At 31.6% G+C, this 14,337-nt stretch overlaps 1 protein-coding gene across 1 annotated transcript; it reads left to right on the forward strand.

Annotated features, from left to right (window-relative positions):
* The first annotated feature begins 6,616 nt into the window (after positions 1-6,616).
* On the forward strand, positions 6,617-13,548 carry LOC124830051 (casein kinase 1-like protein HD16). The gene is made up of 17 exons (XM_047303662.2): positions 6,617-7,041; positions 7,770-8,242; positions 8,643-8,771; positions 8,871-8,944; positions 9,058-9,127; positions 9,208-9,263; positions 9,346-9,417; positions 9,527-9,621; positions 9,752-9,818; positions 9,904-10,033; positions 10,128-10,346; positions 10,447-10,577; positions 11,502-11,676; positions 11,792-11,882; positions 12,457-12,614; positions 12,703-12,891; positions 13,383-13,548. Exons 2-17 carry the CDS (start codon positions 7,829-7,831, stop codon positions 13,440-13,442), a joined length of 2,130 nt encoding a protein of 709 aa, XP_047159618.1. The 5' UTR covers positions 6,617-7,041; positions 7,770-7,828; the 3' UTR covers positions 13,443-13,548.
* Positions 13,549-14,337: the final 789 nt, after the last annotated feature.

Below are 14,337 nucleotides of genomic sequence, written 5' to 3' on the forward strand. Positions count from 1 at the left end.
ACCACTTACTTTCTCAATTTTTTTGTGACTTTAGCTCTTGAGCAATTTGGTTTAAACTTTGTGGAACTTCTTCATTGGAGTCACTACTAAGTTTGTAATAAGGATCCCTAGACATGTTTATGCATCCTATTTATGTATTTTGAGATTAATAAACTTTTTCTATCAAAAATTAAATTCTTGCTTTTGCAAATTTTTTAATGATTTAGTTCCTTGGCCAAATGTTTTAAACTTGATTGAACCTTTTCACTAGAGCCACTACCAATTTGTTAAGAAGGTGCCTTAGACATTCTTATGGTTTTCAAACATATGCAATGCACAAACAAACTTGTATTTCAAAAATAAATTCCTTAAGAGCTTTAAGAAAGCAAAAGCATCTCGGGTTCATTTCAGAAAAGGGAGGATAATCATTAAGGAGTACTTAAAATCCAATCCCTTTTGCACCAAAATCCTCAAATGAAATTAAGTTTGATACACAAGTGGACACACTAAATTATAAGCAATTAAACTAGACTATGTAACCTAATGGTAAAGTTAGAAAGCACTTTGGAACCTTCAAACCTTTACCAACTAAAAACAATTTCACATATGGTTTCGATGTTTTTGTTAGGAGATGAGATTGATAATCAAAGACTCCTCCAAGACACTTAACAAGGTCGTGAGCTACAAGTCCAAAAATAAGATAGTTTTACAACTAAAAAATGTGCAATGCAAACAAATGGTGCTTGTTTCTCTCCAAGGTGTTTCATTCCTTCTCTTCTTGTCTCCTTCTTAAGGATTCAAGGTCCAAAGAGTTCTCCAATCCCCCAAAATTCTATCTCTAGGTTTAGTTTCCTCCAAAGAAGTTCTTATACCAAAAATCAAAATAAATCTGAGAGGTAGAAATCCAATGAGAAGGCAAATAAAGGTCAAAATGAAAAAAAAAAATCTTTAAAAGGAGTTATGGTAAGACAAATCCAAGAGTGTTAAACAAGACAATCAAGAAAATAAAGCTTAAGAACAAACATTAGACACACAAAAGAAATACCTAAAGAATGACACTACAATAGAATACAAAAACCAAAATAACTAGAGTAGAAAATGGTTTTCATAAGCAATGAAGTAATAATGTACTATGGACACTCTTTTAGAATAAAATGCATGTACTCAAGCTACTGGATAGAGGCAATTTGTCATGTAAAAAACAGTCACAAAATCAACATGAAAGTTCACACACAAAGTTAGTGGTAGTGGTCCCTTGTACATACTTTTGTTTTTTAACTTTTGTGTTTTTTCTTTTGTACCTTTTGTGTGTTCTTTTTTCTTTTGCTTTCAGCAAACATAAACACCCCTACACACCACAAATCAGATTTGAAAACTCTTTTGGAAGCTTAAAAGTTCATGAGACACAAAATGGAAGAAAAACCTATTAGAATCAAAATAGAGCATGAAACTCAAAGAAACAAAAGATAAACTTAACTCTAAGAACTTGACAATGGTCCAATGACAAGTATGAAGTCAAATATGCAAACTAAAAGCACTCAAATGGATGTATATAAACACCCAAATTTCTAACTTTTTCGTAGCTTACACAAGTTTCGTTCAACTTCCGATTCAATTTGATAAAATTCTCTCGAGTTGGCTCGAGTCACACACAACGCAATCCATCTGAAATTATTCCTCTTTTTTTTACTTCTTTCCCCTTTGTTCTTGCTTTGGAGAAATATTTCGAGTAAGAAATAAATAAGTTATTGTTGGATCCACTCCTAGGAAAGAGATGTGCATCACAACGAACAACTTAAGAATCAAGTCTTTCCTAGCTAGAGTATTCTCCAACTAATCTCAAATATTTCTCAAAAAAAATTCTTAATTAAAACAAAAACTTTGCTAGCAATTTAAAAATAACCAAAGACAAAAACTCAAACTAAATTAGATGTATTTAAATTAAAAATAAAAACAAATAAATAAAATCAAGAATAAAAATATTACAAATACTAACCGTATTTATCGACAACAGTGCCAAATTTGATAACGTTGTCATTGGCGTCGTCAAAGTAATACTACTAAACTATAACAACTTCAATATTACTAAGATTGATTCTTAACTCTAAATCATCTTCCCAACAAACACAAAATTGATTTTTAACAAATTAGTTCTAAAAAAAACTTTACAAAAAGGGTTAGTAAAATAAAAATAATAAAGAAGATAAAGATAAATAAAAGATTAAATAAAAAAAGATAGAAAGAAATAAATTTATTAAAAGATTTAAAAAGATAAAAATAAAGACAAAGAAAATAGGTTGATTTCATTGCCTTTTCAAAATAGGATTCATCATTGGTTATCTAAATATTATTGTTCAATTAATTATTGTCTTAGATTTTCAAATTAATCAATGTAAATTCTGAATTAATTTGTAGGTATTCTCACTATTAACTAAAGTATATTCTAAATTAAAAGCAAAAACTTTATAAATTAATCAGAGTAAATTTATCCAATGTACATTCTCAATTAAATATTACTATGTCTATCATGTCTATTATTTTACCTCTTATATCAATTAAAAAACTAATTAACCAAATTATATTGTTGATTAATTCTTGTTAAACTTTTCACCTTTAACCAAAGTACATTCTCAATTATTGGAAAAAACTCATTCAATCACATGAAAGTTTATAACTTTAATTAAAGTAAATTCTCAATTAAAATTAAAAACCTTTAGACTCATATGATTGATGTATTATGAAGATTTAACATCATGCTAACTTGTTACAATGTAAAAATCATTAGTTTTACTTGATTAAGAGATAAAAGACATAGAGAAATATAAATTACAACAAAAATTAAAAGAAGAAACAAATTTATCCATCTAACCTCATAATCCAATTAAGAAATTACAACAAAATCAACTTCAGAGGCTTAACACTCCGTGAAATATAGAAATAACATGAAAATAAAAAAGAGAGGGTGAAGAACATGAGAGAAGAGAGGAATAAATTAGGCCCCAAAAGGATTCCTAAGTTTCCTTAATCTGTTTCCCTAAGTCTCTTTATATAGAAATTGGATTGGGATTTGTTTCATGTTTTTCTATTGTTGTAATTTTTTTTATGATAATGTAATATCCTCCAATTACCTTCTAAATAATCCAATATCTTCAAAATATATTTGATTGTTGTGGTGATCTAAAAATATTTGAGAAGGTCTTTATTAGATTTCAAAAAATTTGACAAATATTATCTTTTGATATTTATTGATATAGTTAAATAAGTTAATTGTTTAAAAATATCAAATAAAATATCCAAATATATATGTTTCCAAATTATCTTTTATCGTAAACATTTATCAATTATCAACTTTTTTTTATAGAAAAAATAGAGAAAATTGCAAGGTCCTATTTTGTTGTCGGTTCTCTCTTCCTAGCTTAGCCAAATTTCTTCACTTTTTCATGTTTTTCTTGTCTTCTTCATGCAATGCTTGACTTGACTTCTTGTAGTATTGATTATTTTATATTATTGGATTTATCTTTAAGGTGTCATGAAACTTTAACCAATTTATTTTCACACCTCAATAAACTTAACTTAGCTATAACTGCATTAACACACCTCAAAATATCCTAAGAACATTGCAAACAAAAAGTTACTTTTAAGATGTTTTTCTATATCGTGCTCAATAATCCCAATTATAACAAATCCTAATTAAAATATTCTTTTAAAGTATAAAAAACAATTAAGAATCCAATATTAAAGGCTAAATGAGAGCATAAATATGCACTCATCACTCATAATCTTCCTCAAGTCCAATTAGTACTTTAAAGCTTCTTCCATGACGACATTGCTTGTCATGTTCCTTGTGGTCACAATGTGAGTTTAGAAAGTCGTCGATCGGTCCCATGGTGGACGCCAAAATGCTTTAGTATGTAGGGTCGATCAATCTGTTTCTAAGGATTGGTCGTTTAGTGCTCCTTTCTCCAAGCTTTCTTGTTCGCTAACACCCATCAATGAGTATTTGTCAAAGGTTTTTCGATGCTAAATTAGTCTGGTCCAAAGGTTAGGTAATAAATAGTAATTAATGTCTAACTTAACACCTTACCTTGGACCTCTATTTACAACTTTTGTAATGAGTTTTTCATTATAGTTAACCTAATTTCGACCTAAACTCTACTAATATTGATTACGAGTCTAATTAGAATGATTTTTTGTTTTAAGTTGTTCCACCTTGATTGTTAGGTTTTACTGGTAAAAATATCATTTCGATTGCTCAATTAATATGATAAAAATATCACCTTTAGTTGTCTGAGTGGTTGACCATCCGACTAATTCATTTACTAAACGGGACATACCATACACTAAATAATATATAAATAAAATAAAATATAGAATATGTTCCATAAAACAACATATTCCTTTTACATACAGTTATAAATTATGCGTTATGATCACTCTTATAATATTGTTATAATAATAATAACAACATTTTATCTTAACTATTGTTAATTTATAACGGTCAAAAAATAATTTGTAGGGTATTTTTTTTATAAACAAATAAGATATATTACACTTTTATATAGATAGTTTAAAATAAGTTGAAATTTGTGAGTTAATATGGTTTACGAGTTTTGTTGAGTTGGAAAAAAAGTTTATTTAAATATGAATTAAATTGAACTTGATTTACTTCAATTAAAAGATTTGATTTGGGTTGAGAATGGCTTGACCCATTATTCAACAATAACAACCTTTTATTTATTTTTTTTATCTTTTTTCATAAGTTTTATATAATAATTATTTACTATTATTAATTATATGGTTGACAATTTGATGTCCTTAAATATTAAAATATTATTCAATAATATTTAAATAATTTAAATGTTTAATTTATTTGTTTGTTAAATAATGATTGTATTATTATAAAAGTAAGTTGAATTAATATATTTTAATTATATTATGATAAATATATTAAATAAATTGAAAGGCAAAAACATTATAAGTGGACTCACAGTTCATGGTAATTCGAGCTAAGTTATAAAATTATCGATTCACTAAAAAGTAAATTAAATTGAAATGACTCATTTTTAACTCAACTGTGTGAATAAGATTGGTCCACTTTGACATTTTTACTTTTATTTTTAAATAATTAATAAATATATAAAATAAATTGGAAAACAAAATATTATAAGTAAACCCACCCAACTCGAAGGAGAATTATAAAATTAATGACTCGTCACAAAGTGAATCAGATTAAACTAGATTGAATTCACTAAATTTTGTGAATCAGATTAAACTAGATTGAATTGACTAAATCTTAATTGATTGATTCATAATTAATAAATTTATAAAGTAATTTGAAAGAAAAAATATTATGAGTGAATCACGGTAACGAATTAAGTTGGATTATAAAATTAGTGACTCACGAAATAAATCAGATTGAACTGTCTAATTTTTAACTAAAAATGTGTGGGTGATATTGATTCTCTTTACACTTCGTTTTTTATTTTCAAACATTTGAAGTCCTCGTGATTTTTTTTAAATCTATAAATATCATATTATGTTGTCAAATCATAGTTTAACAATCATGCAAATATTGAATTTTCAAAATTAATTCGTGAATAAAAATAACACAATCATGCAAATATGACTATACTTATTTATAACGTTATTTATGATTTGAATTAAATTAAATTTAAAGATAGTGTAAACTGATACGAGTGTTATAAATATATAATATAATAGTAATAATTTATTATTTAATTTCTATCCTTAATTATTTGTTCAAAAGAAAACTGGTAATAAATAAAAGACACTACGTAAAATCATTAAAACAAATATTAATTATCAATATATGAATAATATTAATGTCAGTTATTTAATTCTTTATTGAATGCAATTAAAACCATTGATTTTATTTTGAAAACTTAATTTTGATCCATGATTTACAAAACTTCCAAATAATTTGTACTAAATAATATTTTTTACGGAATTATCTTAGCATAAAATTAAACAGATAAATACATAGATAACAAATAAAGAAAGACATATTCTACAAGATCATAACGTTATTATTAATCTAAAACAACAGTCATTCATTCATAACCTAGCTAGTCTCTAACGGGTGAATAATTTCCCAATTATTATTACTCGAATTATTTTGTAAAACAAAATACACCAAAATAAATACAAAATCTGATAGAAAATGAAGATGATTCTCACACAATCTAACCCCTAACTTATTTTTTTTTAAATTTTATTTCTCTCAGTGTTTTGAATAAATAAATGATCTGATAATAATGCAGAGGCAATTAAGATAAAAAGTTAAAAGAAGAAAGAGATTAATTGATTAACTAAAGTTGAGAATTAAATCAAACCCCACATAATATAATTATTGTAATACCGTTTTCTATCTTTATACATTCATGCATACATGTGAATCGGCCAATTATCAGACTTTGAAACTGCAGAAGCATGAAAAGTCAAAGAAAATATTAAAAAATAAAAAATATTTGAATTGCAAGAAACGGATATATTTTATGAAAGAAAAAAAAGGAAACTGATAATTAGAAATAGAATAAAAATAAAAATGTTGTAATATCGTTTTGGTGCGAATGAGGGCACACTTGCATTGCATGGTGTATAAATAAAACACAAAAGAAACAGTTTCTCACACAAACCCACACGTACAAAACCAACAACAATAAACTCACCATTACCGCATTCTCTCTTTGAAAAGAAAAAAAAAAAGAAAAAGAAAAGAGAAGCAGAGATAACAAAAACCAAAAGAGGGTAACCCATATCTTCATCCACCTAATATACTCTCACGAACCGTTCTTTCTTCTTCTTCTTCTTCGTCTTCCCTTTGAACCCTAAATTTCTCCATCACGATGCTTTAGCCGTACTTTCCTTCCCCTCACTCTTTCAAAGCCTTCTCCACCTTTTCCTCTTCCACCATTACGCATTTTCGGCTCATTCCTCACTCCTTCCTTCACGATCTTCACTTCGATCGCCCTCGCTTTTCGCCCCTACGTCAATCGCTCCCCGATCCTTCCATTTCCGCAGCTTGCCAGATCGATCTGTGAGGTTTGTTTTCCTTTTATTTTTCTGCAGACCTTGGAATATCTATGTTTATTTTATTTTATTTTAATTTCTGGACTTTTTCTTTGGTGTGAATCGGTCTGAGATAGATGTTGCCGGTGAGTGTGTGCGATGACGGTTGGGGGATTTTTTTTTAATTTTTGTGATTTTTTTAAATATTTATGATTTTTTAATGATCTGATTGAAGATTTGTTGGTTTTGCTCTTTGAGTGTTCAATCTGGTTTGAGCTTTTTCGTTTTTAGTGCTGCCGGCGTTTCGGATGAAGCAATCGGTTGAGTTTTTTGGAGTTTGTGTCATCTGTTTTGATTATGGAGATTAGGATAAGAACTTGTTTGTGGTTTATGTTTTGGATTCTTTTGTGTTCTTGGTTTTCTGTGGAATAGTTTAGGATATTGACCGACAATGATGATATAAGGAGTGAGCGTTGAATTTGGAATGCATAAAGTGACGGGTTTCTTTGTATGCTTTTAGGGACATTCTTTTGGTTGTGGAGTATATTTTGCTGAAAATGGAATCTTTTTTTTCTTGGTATCTACTGCTTTTTCAGTACGCTACTTTCTTTATGTTGTTATCTGATGTCTGACCGAGGCTGGTTCCTTAGATATTTTCTCGTCTTTATAATTTTTCAGTTGATCATGAGGAGGTTATGTTCTTGTTGCTAAAAAGGTTTCTCAGTCTCATTTGTCTGTTTGCTTTGATTTTGTCATTGTAGAGGAATTTTACCATTCGTTGGGCGATACTCAAGTGGGCTATGATTTGAATGGGGAGAGGATGCCAGAGTTGAGAAGTGGAGCTAGAAGGTCGAAAAGGCTTGGAGATCTTCAGACTGGTCCACTACCTGTTGAGCAAGGAGAGAATTGGGCACAACCTGCTCAGAATCGAACTAGGAGGAGAGTTGGAGGTGGAAGAGGAAGAGGTGGTAATGCCACAGCTGTAGGCAAAGGGCCTTCACCAGCTGTACCCACAAGGCGAACTGCAGCTGGTAGAGGCCGTGGAGCAAGATTGATTGATCTGGACCCTGAACCTTGTGAAGTTTTACCTGAACCCGTTGCTTTAGGGGCTCCAGAACCCATTTACAATCACGTAGAGGTAGTGGCCAATAATAACATTGCGATGGAGGGTGGAAGTGCAGATAAGGTGGCTGTAGCTGAGGAAGAACCCAGCACAACTCCTGTCCCTGAGAGGGTATACCCTATTTGCATGATACTTCTCCTGGATAGCATTATTTACTTTCCAAATATAATTTTGTTTTCTTCATGGTGCTATTTTCAGAAATAATAGTTACAGCTGCTAACTTCTTTAATCTTAACAAGTATGCTGGGGCTGGATATAATGGTTATATTACAATATTTATTGCATTTCTTGCTTTTTTTTGTTTTGTTGATATTTTGAATTAGTGTAAATTTGGCCGTTCAGGAGAAGATTTGAGTTTGGTAATAGATGTTTTCTTGTACATATTTAGAGTAATGTTTATTATGTTTCCCACTTATTCCAGACTCCATTGCAGTTATTGTTTTTAGTTAATAAAGATTTTGGCAGTACCTTGTTACTTTATTTGAGGTGAATACTTTCTTATTAATTGCAGGTACAAGTTGGTAACTCTCCTATATATAAGATAGAAAGGAAATTGGGTAAGGGTGGTTTTGGTCAAGTTTATGTTGGTCGAAGGGTAACTGGTGGTGGCTCTGATCGAACAGGTCCTGATGCGGTTGAGGTATTACTCGGGATTTCAATCTCTTTGAGGATTTAATGAAGTGTTAGTGAGCCTATGCTGAACGATACATTGTTTTTCCTTATTTAACCTTTTTTACAGGTTGCACTTAAGTTTGAGCACAGAAACAGTAAAGGTTGCAATTATGGACCTCCTTATGAGTGGCAAGTTTACAGGTGAGTAATCTGCCTTTTGTGTTTGTTCATGATTATCAAGAAAATGTATTTTTAGCTTCAATTGATCTAATGATACTATGTAATTCTCACTTATATTTTTTTACATTGAAAAGTACTCTGAATGGCTGTTATGGAATTCCCTGGGTTCATTACAAGGGCCGACAAGGAGATTTCTATATTTTGGTAAGATATAGTTTGCAGTTTCCTGTGTCAGCGTATATTGATTTTCTCTTTATTGTCTAAAGTAAAACAATTTATTTCAGGTCATGGACATGCTTGGGCCCAGTCTTTGGGATGTATGGAATTCTCTTGGCCAATCGTAAGATTCAAATTCTTCCTTATTAGCCCAATTTACTTAAATGCTTCGCACATTTGCCCATTAACTTTTTTGTTCTGAACAGAATGTCTCCGAGTATGGCTGCATGCATTGCAGTAGAGGCTATATCAATTCTTGAGAAGCTCCACTTGAAAGGGTAAATGCGTGTGATAGTTTTTTCTGTCCTGTCTAGCCTAAGATTCTCATTCATTTTGACTTTGTCATGACTAATGATCTTTTTAATGGAACTCATACCATGGAATCAGGTTTGTTCATGGGGATGTGAAACCAGAAAACTTTCTGCTTGGCCAGCCCGGATCTGCTGATGATAAGAAACTATATCTTATTGATCTTGGTCTAGGTATGTTTTTTCTTTCAGACATGTTGTTTTCTTTGGTTTTGACTCTCCGTTTCACCTATAGTTCTTAATTATTTGGAGTTACTTCATATTTTCATGGCTCATAAATGTCCATGCCATGCATTTTCTTCAGCTTCTAGATGGAAGGATGCATCGTCTGGTCTACATGTTGATTATGACCAGAGACCTGATATTTTCAGGTTTGTAAATCTTATGGGTCTCAAGCTTTTGTTTGTGTCGCTATATTTTTGTTTTTACATATCTATAATATGCCTTTTTGTGCAGGGGAACGATAAGGTATGCTAGTGTACACGCTCATTTGGGTAGAACTGGAAGTCGAAGAGATGATCTCGAGTCTCTTGCATACACCCTAATATTTCTCATTAAAGGGAGATTACCATGGCAGGGTTATCAGGTGCTGTTCTTAGTATCTTGTTTTATGTTGGTTCTTGCTTCTTAGAGGTTTCTTTGTATGTGATATAATTTCTCTCTATTGACCAAATGTACAGGGTGACAATAAAAGCTTTCTTGTTTGTAAGAAAAAGATGGCCACTTCCCCGGAGTTGATGTGTTGCTTCTGTCCTGCACCATTTAAGCAGTTTCTTGAAGCTGTTACTAATATGAGATTTGATGAGGAGCCAAATTATTCCAAGCTTATATCATTTTTTGAAAGCTTGATTGAACCATGCACTCCATTGAGACCTATCAGAATAGATGGAGCTTTAAAGGTGGCTATTTTTATATTTCTTTTTTAGGGGGTTAATACAGTATCATCTATTTTTGATGATTGCAGTGTGTTTACAAATGCTAAACGTCTTGTATAAATAGGTTGGTCAGAAAAGAGGTAGGATGCTTATAAATCTTGAAGAAGATGAACAACCTAAGAAGAAAGTTCGATTGGGGAGTCCTGCTACTCAATGGATATCAGTGTATAATGCACGTCGTCCCATGAAGCAGAGGTAGTTATTACATCATCCTTTGTCTGGCTTTGTTCTTAATGATGTTCCAGATTATGTGTTAAGTCATAAAATTTTCTTGCTTTGATGTGTCCGAGCAATGAGTGTTGTTGCTTGACTTGGGGCGTTCTTTCTTTTTGCTTTTAAAAATGTGTCATGGTTCAGGAATTTTCCATTCCTGACTATTGGGTTTGGGCTTCCCATAATTTGACTCATCTGTGAGGCCATAAGAAGTCAGCTATATATCTATGCGTGTTGAAGTCTCAAATTCTGTCATTATGACCTAGCAATAGAATGAAACAATATTGCCTAGTTGGGCAATGGCATCAGAATCAGAATGCCAATAAATATAGGAGTAGAAAGAGCAAACTAAGGAATCATTTTCCACGAAAGCACAAAGGTGTGCAACCTGACATTGTTTAGGAAAGTTCAATAATCTTGTGTAAGAACTAGTCTGAAGGACATTTTGTAAATTAAACCTAAAAAGATTTCACCCTGAATTTCATGATCTTGAGTAAATATTATTCTTATACTGCTCCCCTACCCCCCTATACAATTTAGAATTTTTGGAACTTTTAATCCTTTAAATAGTTTTACTTTAAATGAATTTAGTATTTTCAAACTACCTTATTTGTAACTACTTATCCCGGGTTATACTTACAATTTTAGGAACCTTTAGTTCTTTAAATGAACCTACTTATTACTTGATTTTAGGTTTATGGATTTTTTCTGTCTATTGCTTTTATACTTATTGCGCTCCATTGCCATAAAAGCAGTAATGGTTTTTAGTTACTATTATGTGTGGTAATTATCTTAAAAGGAGTAAACGTATACAAGTTAGATTGCCCAGCATACGCATTGGCATATTCATTTAAAAAGTGTTTACTTTTCTTGATCTTGTCTTAAATAACATTTTCTTTGTTGTAGATATCACTATAATGTTGCAGACACTAGGCTCCGACAACATGTCGACAAGGGTATTGAGGATGGGTTGTATATAAGCTGTGTAGCCTCTGCAGCAAATTTATGGGCACTAATCATGGATGCAGGAACGGGTTTTTCTTCACAAGTTTATGAGTTATCTCTGGCCTTCCTGCACAAGGCGTGTTTTCTCTTCCTTGCTTTATATATTTCATTTTTTCTTAAATAAACATAAATATGTATGAGTTAAATAATTGATGTCTTTGTGCTGAATTACTGGTATTTTGATCTTTTAGGATTGGATAATGGAGCAATGGGAGAAAAATTACTACATCAGTGCAATCGCTGGTGCAGTTAATGGGAGTTCCTTGGTTGTCATGTCCAAAGGTTTATATTATTTACTTTGAAAAGCCTGACGTAAATCTTTATGCTTCGCCATTGTTTACTTATTGCGCCCCATTTGGCCACCATGACCCATGGCACCTATTTTTGAATTTAAAATATTGTTGTCCCATTTTACAATCTTTTATGCGGTAGTTGATTTGAACTTTTGAATATATCGTTTTTTGTTTGCATGGGGGTTGTGATGCCAATTGTTGTGTCTTGAGTAATATTAACTTACAAGGCGGCATTTACTGCAATGTGTTATTTTTAACATCAATTTAAACTTCTCCTTGTGTTGCATTATAGAAGACATTGATTCTCTCCTTGTTCGCATGGTGGTTTTCATGCCATATGTTCGGTCTTTTTAACCTATATGCAATTGAATTGCTACGTAATGAAAATGAACTTTTCTTCCAAAAACTTTAGTTAAAGAAGCTCCAAAAGAAACTTTTAAATAGTTTACAGGAGGGTTACTTTTGTTTTACCCCGTTTATTTTATTGAATGAAAGAAATATCAACTGTTTTTCAAACTAAATGACTTTCTGTTTGTTGTCTCGTGGTTGAATCCTTGCTTTAGGAACTCCTTATACGCAGCAGTCATACAAAGTCAGTGAATCATTTCCTTTCAAATGGATAAACAAGAAGTGGAAAGAAGGATTCCATGTTACCTCAATGACTACTGCTGGCAGCCGCTGGGGTGTTGTCATGTCCAGGAATTCTGGGTATTCTGATCAGGTATCTAAATCTTTTCACCACTAATTTTCGGTATTGTATGAATATTTTAAACGCTGATTGTTTTTTTTTTTTCGTTTGATGATGCAAGGTTGTGGAGATTGACTTTTTGTATCCAAGTGAAGGAATCCATCGTCGATGGGAGAATGGTTATCGGATTACTTCTATGGCTGCTACCAGTGACCAGGCAGCCTTCATACTGAGCATACCAAAGCGGAAATTGCTTGATGAAACTCAGGAGACGCTTCGTACATCTGCTTTTCCTAGTACCCATGTTAAGGTAATTTCCAGTTATATTAATTTTATGTTTGGGATCTGCGCAGTTTTAGCATGCATGTTGGTGTTTGCCAATCCATTTAGGTTTGATTATTTATTAATTTAATTGGACAATTATGAATATGGTTAAACTTAATCCAACTTGTTAAACGAAAAAAAATATCTGAAATTACAGTGATTTGTGAACCTTGTTCTTTTTAATGATGAAAAAAGGAAATTAAAATCTTAACAGTTTTCTATGGTGCGCCACTGCTGTTATTCCTTTTTGGTTTTCCTCGAGTTTTTTGGTCCTCTTCCAATTTTTTTGATTGGAGAAAATTAACATCTGAGGATCTGGAGAGTACTGATAGCTTTGTTGGGAATGATTAACCTAGAGAAGAACTTATCAAAATAATACAAAGATTTCTGTATGATTTTTGTGATATGTGGTACTGCTGCTGATTGTGTAGGATTTGCCCCCGCTAGGTATTAATATATAGTTTGATGTTTGTGCAGGAAAAATGGGCCAAGAATCTCTACATTGCCTCTATATGTTATGGGCGAACTGTTTGCTAGCTTCTGTAGTGAACATTTGCTTGTATCCCTGAAAAACGAGGCAAAATTATTATGATGAGAATATTTTTCATGATTATTAAGTTGGAATGGGTAGGTTTGCTTTTGACCCCAGAATCCATTCACATAATTCCCTCCCTTATAAAAATTTCGTTATAATTGTATAAAAGAAAGAAAAAAGTTAAGGAGAAAGTCAGAATTATGGTGGTTACCTTGGCCATGATTCATGGTTGTGGTTTAAACAATTTAAGATTTTGTATGTAATGGTATAAATTTTTACCAGCGTCAAACATAACAATGAATTCTAAGACCATAATAATTTGTAGATTTGCGATCCTGATCCTAGTGGTGGTCGGTATGCACACTCTAAACGACATAATAATCGATGGGGGGTCACTTAGTGCTCCATAGGCTTTTTTCTTTTGTCCTTACGATTTTTGTGTTAAACTGTTGGTCTTGGGGTGTCCCTTTCCAACACCTACGCTCATTTTCTTTTGACCCTCCTACTGCTAATGGACTATGGTGGAACCTACCTCCGTTTAGAGTATTGTTTACAACATTGGTCTCTTCACATTTCCTCCTACCATTTACCTATCTTCACTTTTCTACCTTCAATCTCCCTTTCCACCATCTATTCTCTCCTTCCTCATCAAACCCTTTCCTTTGTGATATGATACTTAAGAGCGAGAAAAGGAACTATCAACATATGTCCCAGTGAATAACAGAAAATAAGAAAATCATAATTATATGCTCCTCCAAAGAATGACATGCTATTTGTACAAGATAATTATATGCTTCTTCAAACAAAAGCTCTAATTGTTGAATCGTTGATTGACTTCTATAAATCAAGATAAAACTCTAAGAATGTTTCTTTTGAAAATACTATCAATTTTATATA

The sequence above is a fragment of the Vigna umbellata genome, chromosome 5 (genome assembly GCF_029865625.1).
Source record: "Vigna umbellata cultivar VRB3 chromosome 5, Vumbellata_1.0, whole genome shotgun sequence".
Taxonomy (NCBI): Eukaryota; Viridiplantae; Streptophyta; class Magnoliopsida; order Fabales; family Fabaceae; genus Vigna; species Vigna umbellata.

Excerpts from the sequence above, each read along its gene's own strand:
- LOC124830051 (XM_047303662.2), top strand. The coding sequence starts at position 7,829 with ATGCCAGAGTTGAGAAGTGGAGCTAGAAGGTCGAAAAGGCTTGGAGAT. Across the intron at positions 8,772-8,870 it reads CAGGTCCTGATGCGGTTGAG|GTTGCACTTAAGTTTGAGCA; the intron begins GTATTACTCGGG and ends CCTTTTTTACAG. Across the intron at positions 11,677-11,791 it reads CTCTGGCCTTCCTGCACAAG|GATTGGATAATGGAGCAATG; the intron begins GCGTGTTTTCTC and ends TTGATCTTTTAG.